The sequence below is a fragment of the Cyrtonyx montezumae genome, unplaced genomic scaffold (assembly GCF_038088225.1).
Source record: "Cyrtonyx montezumae isolate F1298 unplaced genomic scaffold, pur_monq_1.0 scaffold_21, whole genome shotgun sequence".
In the NCBI taxonomy this organism is placed as follows: Eukaryota; Metazoa; Chordata; class Aves; order Galliformes; family Odontophoridae; genus Cyrtonyx; species Cyrtonyx montezumae.
The window spans coordinates 3,512,212-3,524,929 of NW_027071948.1; the positions used below are offsets into that span (position 1 = coordinate 3,512,212).

The 12,718-nt window shown below is 41.3% G+C and overlaps 1 protein-coding gene across 9 annotated transcripts in view; it reads left to right on the top strand.

The window, feature by feature from the left end:
• KIF1B (kinesin family member 1B) overlaps positions 1-12,318 on the top strand; it is a 78,159-nt gene extending 65,841 nt beyond the window's left edge. For all 9 annotated transcript variants that reach the window (XM_065738089.1, XM_065738095.1, XM_065738092.1 and 6 more), the window contains 13 exons: positions 684-768; positions 1,032-1,137; positions 4,556-4,670; positions 5,159-5,292; positions 5,748-5,809; positions 6,339-6,484; positions 6,718-6,957; positions 7,257-7,328; positions 7,916-8,037; positions 8,777-8,926; positions 9,410-9,602; positions 10,166-10,284; positions 10,749-12,318. In XM_065738089.1, the coding sequence (XP_065594161.1) occupies positions 684-768; positions 1,032-1,137; positions 4,556-4,670; positions 5,159-5,292; positions 5,748-5,809; positions 6,339-6,484; positions 6,718-6,957; positions 7,257-7,328; positions 7,916-8,037; positions 8,777-8,926; positions 9,410-9,602; positions 10,166-10,284; positions 10,749-10,791 (1,587 nt within the window). In that variant the 3' untranslated portion in view covers positions 10,792-12,318. The remainder of the gene's footprint in view (positions 1-683; positions 769-1,031; positions 1,138-4,555; positions 4,671-5,158; positions 5,293-5,747; positions 5,810-6,338; positions 6,485-6,717; positions 6,958-7,256; positions 7,329-7,915; positions 8,038-8,776; positions 8,927-9,409; positions 9,603-10,165; positions 10,285-10,748) is intronic.
• The last annotated feature ends 400 nt before the right edge of the window (positions 12,319-12,718 follow it).

A 12,718-nucleotide genomic window follows, 5' to 3' on the forward strand; every position in this document is an offset into this window, starting at 1 on the left:
TTCCCATAGTGCTTTCTAATGATAGCTGTAGGGTCAGTCATCTTTCGGTCTGAATTTAGTCTGTTAGCTTTGAGCACTGTGGAGAATGTTTCACCTCTGGTATATTGCTGTTTCCTGTGATTATAGTTGCATTCTAATCATGAAAGATGAAAGCCTTTTTAAAAGCAAGCACCCTTGAGACCAATTGAATGCCTCCAGTGTTCTCTAACTTCTGTACCAGGATCACTGAAGGAGTGTGTGGACTCAGATGTTATTGTTTTTTTTTTCTCACTGTATGTGGCTGTAAGACAGGTCTGTACAATGTCCACATCTCAGTGCATTTTAAATGCTTCGTAATTAATCACAAATACTACTTTAATAATCCTTAATAATGATATGTCTTTAGCTGGATTTTAAAGGTCGTCCTTGTTAAACCTTGTTCGTAGACTTTTATTTGTTTTTCTCTACTTTCAGTTTCCCAGTTCCTTGTCAGAGGCTTTCCTGGTGACTTTGTGTTTACTGTCTTTGTTACAAGGACAGGAACAACTCTTTGACTTAGGAATAATGGCCATATTCCAATTATTTCCTCAATAAAACAAAGAATTTTAATGTATCCATTTTTACAGTGTAAGTGCAAAAGAGATGATAGTGTATGGGGTGGAAATACTTCCCCTGTATAAATCTTTGGTTTTGAACTCTACCAGGGAATCCAGCGTAGAATCACGGTCACCATTATCCATGAGAAAGGCAATGAGTTGCACTGGAAGGATGTGCGAGAGCTGGTCGTTGGTAAGTGCATCCTGCTTTGTGTGTTGCTGTGTGGGGAAGAAAAAGCACTAATGGTAATTTCTCTTTACATCTGTTTCTGCTGTCTTGCTGAGTATTGGATATGGGAAGAATTGGGTTTTGAAAAAGATCTGGAAGGAAATCATTAACTCCTACAATTTCCACTTACAACTGCTGCTTATATCACAGACTGAAATGAAAATTGGAGAATTGAATTATTTTTTAATTTCAGGATTTAATTACTTTCTCCCTTCTACCCTTATCAGGACGTATAAGAAACAAAGCAGAAGTAGATGAAGCTGCTGTGGATGCTATTTTGTCTTTGAATATTATCTCTGCAAAATACCTGAAGTCATCTCACAGCTCCAATAGGTAAGTGTGTAAAGAGACTACTCTTTTTAGCAGGAACCTAAAACTCCTTTGAGATGAAGTATTGGTAGGATGTTGGGAAATGTATAAATGTTGCTGATAGTTAAATGCAGAATTCCGTGGGCACAGGACATGTGGGCAGGGAGTGTTACAGTAGTTTCTAGATAAAGCTGAAGTCCGTTCCTCTACATGAAAGACACTCTGATAATGTGTTTGGATGACTTTCCATTTGTAAGAACCAATATGGGAGGTGGGAAAGGGAATGGCTTAAGGGAGTCACAGAATTCAGGTCAGAACTTGTGAAGTGTCGTTAAGGCTCGTTACTAGAATAAGCCATTGTAAGAACTGCCATGTTGGGTGGTTACATTTATGGCTGCATGCATTCCTGTATTATTCTTGAAACAAGCATGTGATAAATAAAGCAAGACCCATGCTTTTTAAATTAAGCTTCATAGTTTATGGATTTATAAAGATGTTTCACAAATTATCTCTAGTTCTGGTAAGGTGATGCTTGTTCTGTGTTAACTGCACTGCGATCATTTGTGCAACAGTAGGGCTCTGCTCTGAAATGCTTCTGGCTGCATGCATCTGGGTGCTGTAAAGATCAGACTCCTCATTGTTCTGCTTCAGTGTCTGTAACGAAGGGCAGTAAAGCAGAGTGCTGTGCTGATGGCAGAGCCTCTTCCTGCTGTGGCATCAACCAAGTCACTTGACTGCTCCCTGGTTCCACTTAGCTGCTGTGAAGCAGGGTTATCTCTGAAATGCATCTGAGACTTTCTGGAGGGAAAGGGGTTGTCTGGGAGCTTGTCTCTGGTGCAGCTGATGTATTCTGGAGGCAGTGTGCTTCTAGGCACTGAAACAGCCTCTAACTTCCTTTTCCATCAAAGCCTTGGACTTTGAAGTAGCACTGCATTATTAAAGGTGGGATCAGGATGCTGCTTCTGCCAACTGAATGTCTTCCTGCCATCTAGTGTCTATAAACGTGCACAGTGATAGTATTTTTAGCAGTTATTCATTGTTTCCTAATAGAATTGAATATTCTACTTGTAATGTATTTGAATTAATGAATCAGTGTCTTTGAGACTTGAGGCTTTTCAGTCTGATACTACTGGGTTTGTAGTGGAGAAGTCCCGTACCTTCTGTACTCCACCAGTTTCAAGAAACTCTTGTGTAGCTCTGTAGTTTCCTATCAGGAAGGCTGCTTGGATGGATGAAGGATGAGGGATTAGTGCATTGAGACTGTTGATTATCTCTCATTGAAGTGCTGATGTTTAACACGAGAGATGAGTGCATGGCAGGGTGGTGGTGTGGGACTGAAGCTCTGATCCATGTCTTACGTTCATTGTCCACAGATTTGTTTTATGGTGGTGTTTATGTTTGTCTGCTTTTTTGTTCCTTTCTACTGTTGCTTCTCTGTTCTGCTTTTGGCTGCACTAACCAAAGCTCTATTTGTGTTTTTACAGGCTCTTTCTTGATAAGGATATGCCTAGGTATTTTCTGTTTGCTTCCCTTGCACATAAAGATTCTTGAAATAGAATGCTTTATGTCCCCATTTGTATTGCTGTCATCTATCTCCCTTTTAGCTTTTAATGAATTTTGTTAGCTCTTCTAGAAGTAGTAGATCTCCTCCTGCCCTGTTATTCAGGTTTTTAGGTATTTTTAGGGATTTATTCAGGTAAAATTCAGTAAAGACAATGGGAGAACTTCTCCTTCACATACAATAGGCAGCTTCCATTGTTCAGTCTTTCTGGTTCTCAAAATGTACCAGCACAGTGCTGTCCCTATTCATAGTCTTTGCTGTTCTCTTCCTTTGTTCTGTATCAGAACTAGATTTGGAATTTCGTAGTGTCTTTGACTCTGTAATACTTGCCATGTTCAAAGCACCAAATCAAGGGCTGAATGATTAAGTTACTTGAAATTCCAGGTCACAATTGCACTGAACAAAAAGCTGTGGCTGCCATGTGAGGGCATTCAGCCTCCACTCTTCAGTTGGATTTGCATATGAGATTTAACCATGTGGCTGCTACTTCTTGGTTTACCACTTGGCAGAGAAGCGAGACGATTAGTAGCTGCTCAGACTGGATTCCTCTTTCACCTTCCAGGTTTTCCTACAGATCACAGCCAAGCACGCTGGCTACACAGTCTTGGACAGTGTGCAGTCTGCTTTCTGTGTTCTGTTTGAAGCAGAGGAGGCATAAGTCTTCTGTGCTTTCAATTAACCACCTTTAATTAACACCAAAATCCGCTGATTCTGACTGTACATTGGTGCCTTTAATGTGTTTCTCCTGTTTCCTGTGCTTTGCTTGTTCTGTGCTCCATTTTTCCCCTCGCATTATTTGCTCTTCTGAAAGAGGTTTGCTCACTTCCATTTCTTTGTCTCTCTTTGTGACTGTTCTAGCAAGTTCTGGTTTGGACAGACAAGGCTGTGTATATTTATCTTCCTGGCTAGACAGAATCCAATAGAGTATGTCTCAAAGCTGTGTTTGACTTCAGCTTGACACTGATCCAAAAATGCACCATTTTGTTAGAGGAGCATTTAGCTCTGTGCTGCTTAATGTTTATGCCTCCTTTGGTGTAAAAAACTGAAAAGGTGCTGTATCCCAGAGTGCTAAGACATTTTTCCAAAGAAACATGATGAAATCAGCCTCTACCTGTGAGAAAGGAGAGCTTGTTTTCCAAAGCCTCTGTTAGAAAGTGGCTGTGATACTACTGATGAGGATTTAGCTGTCCTTCGTGTGATGCTGTCTCTCACTTTTTACTTGAACAGATGAACATTCCGGATTGCTGAGGTAGAACTGTGGGAGGCTTCAGTTCCTTTCTTTCCATGTACCAAATCAAAGAGATTTCTTAGTTAGATCTGCAAGTTTTCACTTGAAACTATTAGGGAAATGGAAATAAATCTTTATCACTTGAGCACACATCCCTACCTGTCAGTCATTCTCATTAGCTGTCAGAAGCTGCTGTTTTATATGAGTATCAGAAAGATCCCTTCTGTTACTAAATGCCAGATCTAGAATACAGTAGAGAGTTAGCATTGTTGATTTAAAATAAATAAATCTTCCCTTGCACTTCGGAGGTCCATCTGGGTGGAATTGCACCTGAATCAATAGAGAGAAGCTCTGTTTGTTTAGAAACAGTCTGTTACTGCTGGCTTCCCTGTGGTGTTAGGATAGCTTTTGTTCTCTTCTGCACTGCTGCTTTTGTCTTTTATGTGAGTCTTTCTGAAAACAAGCGATGGCATCTTATGCCAAACTATTTGCAGAGGAAGTAATCTTGAGAAAGGAGAGATGTTTTTGCTTCAAGTCATGCACTGTGGTCAATAGTTGCATTGGACGGTGCTGAGGAAGAGCTTTGCCTGACGTGTGAGAGGGAGGGGTGCAGAGGACTCCAACTGTTGAGCATTTGCTGTGCTTTATTCCAGGACTTTCTATCGGTTTGAAGCAGTTTGGGATAGCTCCTTGCATAACTCCCTTCTCCTCAATCGAGTGACCCCATATGGAGAGAAGATATATATGACCCTTTCTGCTTACCTGGAGGTTAGCATTGTGTTTCCTTTTCTGCTCGTTCCTGATATGGCACCATTGGAAACAGCAGACAGTGTGTATCTGAGATGAATGCCTGCTGGACTCAGTGAAATCCTGAAGCCTATTCACAGTCAATGTATTAAAGTGAAGGCATTACTGCCTCACAACCCATGTGAAGTGAAACTGATGATCTTGTTACCTTTCTGTGTCTCATTTTATCTCTCTATCTTACAATCTTTTGATGTACTGCCAGTGTTGCAAACAGTGGCCTAGCTCTTGGTTTTGTGTGCAAGATGCTGTTGTTCACTGTAGTACAATTGTTTCACCCACAAGATGCATCAACATGCTTTTGACAATTCTCTATCATGAAAGCACATACCAAAAACCCCTCCAAACACCCAAACAAGAATAATTTCAAGAAGCTGACCCACTAAAAGAGAGAAGTTATATAACTGAGTGTAGTTGTCTGCAGGCACTCATTCATTCTTTTTTTTTCTTAGCTTGACCACTGCATTCAGCCTGCTGTTATAACAAAGGATGTTTGTATGGTCTTTTATTCACGAGATGCCAAGATCTCTCCACCACGATCGCTGCGCAATCTCTTTGGCAGTGGCTACTCCAAATCTCCAGATTCGTAAGTGGAGTTGGTAATTTTGGTACTTGGTGTTAATGCCATGGGAAGGGCATGGACAGAATGTCTGCTCAGTAGTAGTTCTCCAGTCTGGTTTTGAACTTTTTTTTCTTGCTTTCATTTCAGTGAAACTCATGGCTTATCTCTTTAGTGGCCCTATTTCAACCTTTTGTCTGAACAGCTGGGACAAGAGATCCATATTTCAAGCCTGCATATAGGTGACCCTGATCCCAAGCTGAAAGCTGCTGTTGGAGAAGCTTTTAATGGGGAGGATTAAAAAAAGTACTGGGGGAAGTGCCAAGTTTAGAGATCTTGCAGCATGTCCTGGCTGTTCGATGTTAGATGTAGTTCTAAAAAGGACTTACTTTTCAACTTCTGTTTGGGGACACAAAACTAAAGCTACTCCACATTATTTCTGAAGAAAATATTTTTTTTCTCCTTTGTTTTCTTGTGAACAGCAATCGAGTAACTGGGATCTATGAGCTAAGTTTATGCAAAATGGCAGACACAGGAAGTCCTGGTAAGCAGTTACAGGCATATATGTATTGAAGATACTGTAAACTGAAATGCTCCAGTAAAATTCCTAGGCAGAATGGAGTAAATACTTCTGTCTTGGTAGGAAGCAGTTTCTGCATTTCCATTATATTATTTGCATTGCTCATTATACTATGTAGCTGGGACTTGGTTTTGCAGTGATAGCATTTTTGTTTGCATTTTACTGCTGTGTTTTAGATATTGCTGATACTCGGAAGGAATATCATTCACAGAATCAGTGCATTATTCTTTAATATCTGGTAATTACTTTTAATTAAACTCAACAGGAGTTTGCATTTAATGGCAGAAAATAGAAAATCCCTGAATGGGCAAGGAAGCCAAATTAGACACGACCTCTCTCTGATGTGTGGTTGCTGTTAACAATATATTGCCTTGTGTGAATCCTGCCAGACAGCAGCAGTGTTGATTCATTGCACATTGCTAATTGACAATTGCTTCTTGGTGGTTTCCCTCAGACTATGTTTTTAAGTGTGGTATTATTTTTGACTGCTCAGGAATGCAGAGGAGGAGGAGGAAAGTCCTGGATACATCTGTGGCATACGTGCGTGGAGAAGAGAACCTGGCAGGCTGGAGGCCCCGAGGAGACAGTCTCATTCTGGAGCATCAGTGGGAATTGGAAAAACTAGAGCTGCTGCATGAGGCAAGTAAAGAGAGCAGAAGGGTAACTGTATGTCTGAGTTTGCCTTTAGTGTGGCTGTCTCCTGACCTGAGCGAAACAGTTGCCAAGTTTGGGTTTGTTCTCCAAGTTGAGATTTAAATGTGTTCTCCAACAGAGTAGATGGAACTGTTTACTTGTGTGAATCTTATGAGAATGCATAAGTGGTTGTAAACTAGAGAGCATCCTGGATGAGATGATACTCATTTCTTTTCTAGGTGGAAAAAACCCGGCATTTCCTTTTGCTTCGTGAGAAGCTTGGTGACAGCATCCCCAAATCTCTGAGTGACTCGTTGTCTCCCAGTCTGAGCAGTGGAACCCTCAGCACCTCCACCAGCATTTCCTCCCAGATTTCCACCACAACATTTGAGAGTGCTGTGACACCCAGTGAGAGCAGTGGCTATGACTCAACAGATATAGAGAGTCTGGTGGATCGTGAGAAGGAGTTGGCCACCAAGGTATGACACAGGAGAAAAGCAGCATGGGTCTAAGTAGAGTTCCTGAAGGTTATTATGAACTTCCCAGATAATGTGGTGAATATCATGCCTTTTCATTAGATATTTTATGTATTCAACTTCAAAATTGTAACAAGGGAAGTGTTTATTCCCCTCTTCTTCTGGGTTGGTTTTTTTTGCAGCAGGAGCAGTTTAGAATTTGCATGTTCTCAAGTGTTGCTCAACGTGTCACAAATCACATTGTTCTAATTTCCCTGGAAAGGTAAAAGTAAAACCCTTTTCTCTGTTGTTCCTTCTCTCAGTGTCTGCAGCTCCTGACTCACACTTTCAATCGGGAGTTTAACCAAGTGTACAACAGCATCAGTGACTGCAAGGTAAGGGTTTTGTACAACACAATATGCTGTATTTGTAAAACAATAACAGTATATTTGTAGGTTGTAGAATCTGTTGATAGTATGAAGAGACAGAACACTTTGTATTAGCTCCCTTTAAATGCAGTCTGCTGGAAGCACTTGGCTATTCAGTAGCAGGTCCCAAAGACTATTGAAGGAATTAGAAGTGATGTGAACTTGCACAATAGTACAGCTTCTAGTTCATCAGCAGATTGGAGATGCTTGTATAACTTTATTCACTTTCCCTGTGCAAGAGAATATATCAGCAATGAAAAATATTGGCAGTAGGGACAGGTAATTCCACGTGGCAAACCAGGCAAATCTGGTATTCTGTTGAGGAAGTCAGAGTGTGAATAACTAGAAGTGCGGGACATTAATAGCAAGCTGTGTGTGTAGAAGTATCATATCTTAACCCACAGGTGGATTTAGTACAGTGTTATGCATTTTTTTTAACCAAAAATACTTTCCTGTTGCGTGAGCCTTCTGCACATGAAATGCTACATTTGAGCTAGGACTGAGCACTCGCTACCAAAAGCCCTCTCTGACACTTGGCGTGTTTGTCCATGTAGTTGTCTGATATTTCTCCCATTGGTCGGGACCCATCAGTGTCAAGTTTCAGCAGTGCTACCCTCACCCCTTCATCTACCTGTCCTTCTCTGGTGGATTCAAGATGCAGTTCAATTGATCAGAAGTAAGTACGGGATATAGATAATAGAAATAATTCTTAGTGCATATAATGCAAATAAAACTCCTTGTGGTGTTTTCTGAGTTTTTTTCCCCATTCCTGTTCTGTACTTTCAGATGTTTCTCTGTGTAGGCCTCTGCCCTTAGCATTTGCAGTCGCTGCAGAATTATTTTTCCCCACTGTTCTTTACTTCTGAGATGTTTTTAACCTTTGTAGTGAAAGAGCAGTCAGATATGTTGTTCTAAGGATCTTTAACAAGTAGAGTCCATGAGTTTTTGGTCTTTTTTAGAGGTATTTTAAAGTACCTGTGAACAGTAACTCAGAATAAACTCATTTGGCCAATGATCTCTTTTTCTCAGCTGTGTCTATAGAAGATTTTTCTGATGAAATTAGAAATAACTTTATTCTTTTTTTGTTTAACATCCCTGAGAGGAGTTCTGAGTACTACATCAAACGGTAGTAAGATGTTCCTGTATTGTGACTGCATTTTACAAGAGAAACAAGGTAGAAATAGCTGGGAACTGCTTGCTAGCAGTTACTTTCCCTACAACAGAGCCTCCGTTGGAGAGAAATTGTTTAATACTATACACAAGGCTCCCAATGTCATACAAAAAGTTAGGACTGGAGGGTGAAGCTCAGAAGACAGGACAGGTTGTAGATGTACTTCAGATTCTGTTGTCAGATTCAGTTGCTTTTTTTGATTTACTTTTTCTCTCTGCTTTTTTTTTTTTGTTGTTGTTTAAAGGACGCCAGAAGCAAATTCTCGTGCCTCCAGTCCCTGTCCTGAGATGGAGCAGTTCCAGATAATTCCTGCAGTAGAAAATTCCTATCTTGCCAGAGCTGGAAAGAATGAATTCCTGAATCTCGTTCCTGATATTGAGGAAATCAGACCAGGGTATGCTTCCAGTTCTAGAGGCTGTTATTGTGGCTTCCTGTGTGGTGTCACAAGGGCTTTTGAAATTTATTGTCTCCTTACTCCATTTGAGGATTGTGAATAGGTGATAGCAGGCTGGGTTTCGGGATTGGTGAGAGTTACACTGGATCTCTGCAGATTTTATTCCCTACACCTAGTGACTCACTGGTGTTTCTAGTGACTTAAGTGTAATATTTTCTTACCATCAAAACCATGGCTGAGAGTCACTGAAAAAGAGTTCTGAGTCTTTTCTCTGTCAGACTTTTAAATGGCTTTTGATGACAAAATTCAGATTGCTATAGAAAAACTTCTGTCTACAACAGTATTAAGAAAATATTAGGGACCAAGTCCTATGTAGCGTTTGCAGTTCATAGAGGTACTTGGTAGCTGCCTTCCTCAGGGGAAAATATATTCATACTTATCTTTGGCTTTTGGTTTTTTTTTTGGCTTGGTTTGTTTTTCCAGCTCTGTGGTGTCAAAGAAGGGATACCTCCACTTCAAAGAGCCACTCTCCAGCTCCTGGGCCAAGCACTTCGTGGTGGTGCGCCGTCCCTATGTTTTTATTTACAACAGTGACAAAGATCCTGTGGAAAGAGGTCTTATAAACTTATCCACAGCTCAGGTGGAATACAGTGAGGATCAGCAGGCAATGGTAAAGGTCAGTCTGAGAGCAGCTGTTGATTTAAAGGTGGAGTAGGAACATCACTGCAGGTAATAGCACATCTCTAACATCCTGTGGGTCATTTCTGGTCTGAAATGCATCTCAGTTTTAGAGATTTGTTTGGCATCTGATAATTCTGCCCACGTGGTTCCCAATTTGTTCAGAGGTTCTCATGATTTGGGCATAGTCCTATGAGTGACTGAATCAAACTGCTGTGCTGGATTGTGTTTGGTTTTATGAACATTTGTTGGTACAATGGCCCTGTTTGTTTTTCATGTTGTCTGTTAACAGACATTCTATTTGTGTTCAGAAGAATCAAATTAACTTTACTAGTCCATCCCAACAGCTATTGAAGTCTACATGCTTGAATTAAAATTATTTTGGGGATGATGTCCCATTTGTCTGACTAGTAATATCCAGCAATGACCATGAAACTTAGGAAAGACCTTGGGTCCTGTGTGTTTTAGAAAGTGGACACAGTGCTCTTCCTGAGGGAGGGATTGCGGGTTGGCTTTGTTGTCTGTAGGCTTCAGTAATTTAAATTGTCCTCAATATTGCAGACACCCAACACCTTTGGTGTATGCACAAAGCATCGTGGGGTCCTGCTCCAGGCCATCAATGACAAAGACATGAATGACTGGTTATACGCCTTCAACCCACTTCTGGCTGGCACAATACGGTAAGAGGCAACTCCTGGGCAGGTGAAGAGCTTAAAAATAGTTGTAAGCTAACAGGCGGGTAGTTTGTCACAGAATTTAGCTTGCTTCTGAAGAAACTGACAAGATCATCGAGCTGAAGGGAGGCAAAGCAGTGGGCAATAAAAAAGGGAAAAATTCAAGAAATGCAGTGGCTGCTTTGGCTTGTGACATTCTTAATATGCATATACAATTTGAATGTGCTGTTACTGTGCAGTCAAATGGTACTTAACAGTGCCTTAAAAGATCCCATCATCCTTCAGAGGAGCACAACAGAAGAATAAGCAGTCTTTCTGGTTATAGCTCGTGATAGATTTTACTTTCTAAACTTGTAAAGTGAGCTAGGACTGTATTAAAGGACAGAACAAAAGATGGAGAAACTCTGGGGAAGGGAGCAAAGTCCACTTCCAGAATTCAACAGATGCTTTTTTACTTCTTTCTTGTGCAGGTCAAAACTGGCTCGAAGACGGACGGGCCAGCTGAAGTACTGAGTCCATGTAATGTTCTCATCTGTTCTCCCTAACGCCCATTCTGATAGATAAAGTGTTTACCTTTCATTTCCTATTTGTGATTCTTGACAGTTTCTCTTGTATGTAATCCTGTGGCTTAACAACCCCTACCTTCCCACCTCCTCCATTGCATTTTCTAGATATTCTAACACTACTTGGTTTCTTTTCACTTGTGCAGAGAATCCTACTAGTAGCATGTGGCCAAAAAAAAGGAGGAAAAAAAAAAAGACTGATTATGCACGACTCTAAAAAGAAAAAAAAAAAGTTTTCCTATAACAATTGTTTTCTCATTCCAGCTGACCTTCTGGTGTCTGTCCCACTGTACATTGTCTGTCTAGAATGCTACAGGTTTTTCACTCAATTTGTGACTTGGCAATAGTCATTGGTTCCCTCAGGGCAAAGTGCTAATGCCAGGGAAAGATTATTCCTTCTATGTAGACATTACCCAGTCAGGAACTGCAATAGCTCCTCAGGCTTTCCAGCCTCTGATTTAAGCTCTTTTGAAAGCTGACATTGGATAAATCTATCTGGATTTTGGACTTGGTGCAAGTGTTTGAGTTCTCTGGGTCTAACGGGCTGGAAAGATCTGGAAAGAAGTAGGGAAGGAATCTGGAGGGGCTGGCAGCAGTGATCTGCCTTTCCATGTTCACTGTGGGAGTGCAGGCGAGCAGTGCTCACCTCTTACTCTTCCACTAAAACGTGATGCTACTCTGCCTCTGAGCTGAGCAGACAGAACTTGTGCTAATGTGAGGAAAAGAAAGACATATCAGGTGGAATCCCTGAAGTTTTAGATGCTCACCCTCACATTTGATGCAGGTGGAAGGAACCAGCGTGGTGGTTCTCTGGAGCCTTTTCAGGAGATCACCACAGGAGGGCAACATCTCCCCTTTCTGCTTTTAGTTCAGCCTTTCTAGTTCCTGTAGCAGCAGTTCACGCCTCTCGGAAGACATTTACACTTGTAATGGGTTTGTTAGAGAAGACAGCTCTTTGGCATCGTTCTGAAATGCCTGCTTTGTGCATGCGTCCTGTACCTGCAGTATTCAGCTGCCATCCTGTCTGTCAGTGGGGAAAAGTATCCACTGTCTACAGAATGCTTTCTAGACCTCACACTTGCAGTATTCTTCAGGGAACAGCAGGACACTTTCACTTCCTTTTGGAATAATGTTGAATGTCTCTTAATGTACCTGCTGCACTTTTCATCAGCTAACCTCCCTAGTTATTACTGATCTCAGAAATAACCCTTCCTGGAGGACAGATCGAGCAGACTTTGATCCTGGTCAGTGTGGTGTGGCACTTTGCTTCCTGGAGATCAGCAGGGTGGTGTTGGTTCTTGACCTGCAGTGAAAGTTCTCTCTGGGGCAAAGCTTTGCTCCTTAGCCCTGGGAAGGAAAGCAGAATGAGTTTCCTTTCTAAGAAGTGAACTCATCTTAATTAGGTTTTCAGGGAGGTTGGAGGCTTTCATTTGTTTTCTGTGTTTCAGACTGCCGTGCTTTAGTTTTGTGACTGACCGTGGGCGCTGGTAGGGCTAGCTGAGCAAATGTACCAGGATTTAACCCGAGGTTCCTCACTCTTGGGTAGAGTTGAAAGGGTTTCATTCCACCATTACAGTAGGCATATCTAGGAAAAAAACATTGCGGACTCCAGCTCAGGAAGATCATCTTAATTCAGATCACTCATCACCAGGTCACCCCATGCCTTGGGAGTTCTGTGGCCAAAAGTGTATGTGGGACTGTCATCAGCTGAGCGATTTTTATTTTTAGCTTTATGGGTTTTTCATTCAATAAAATGCAGTGCATAATGGGACCCCCCTAAAAGCAGAGCTGGAAAGGGGAGATGGAGTCTGACACTTGCTAGGGCATATCCTTATTTATCAATATAGTATTCAGATTAAATAATGTGCTCATCCCAT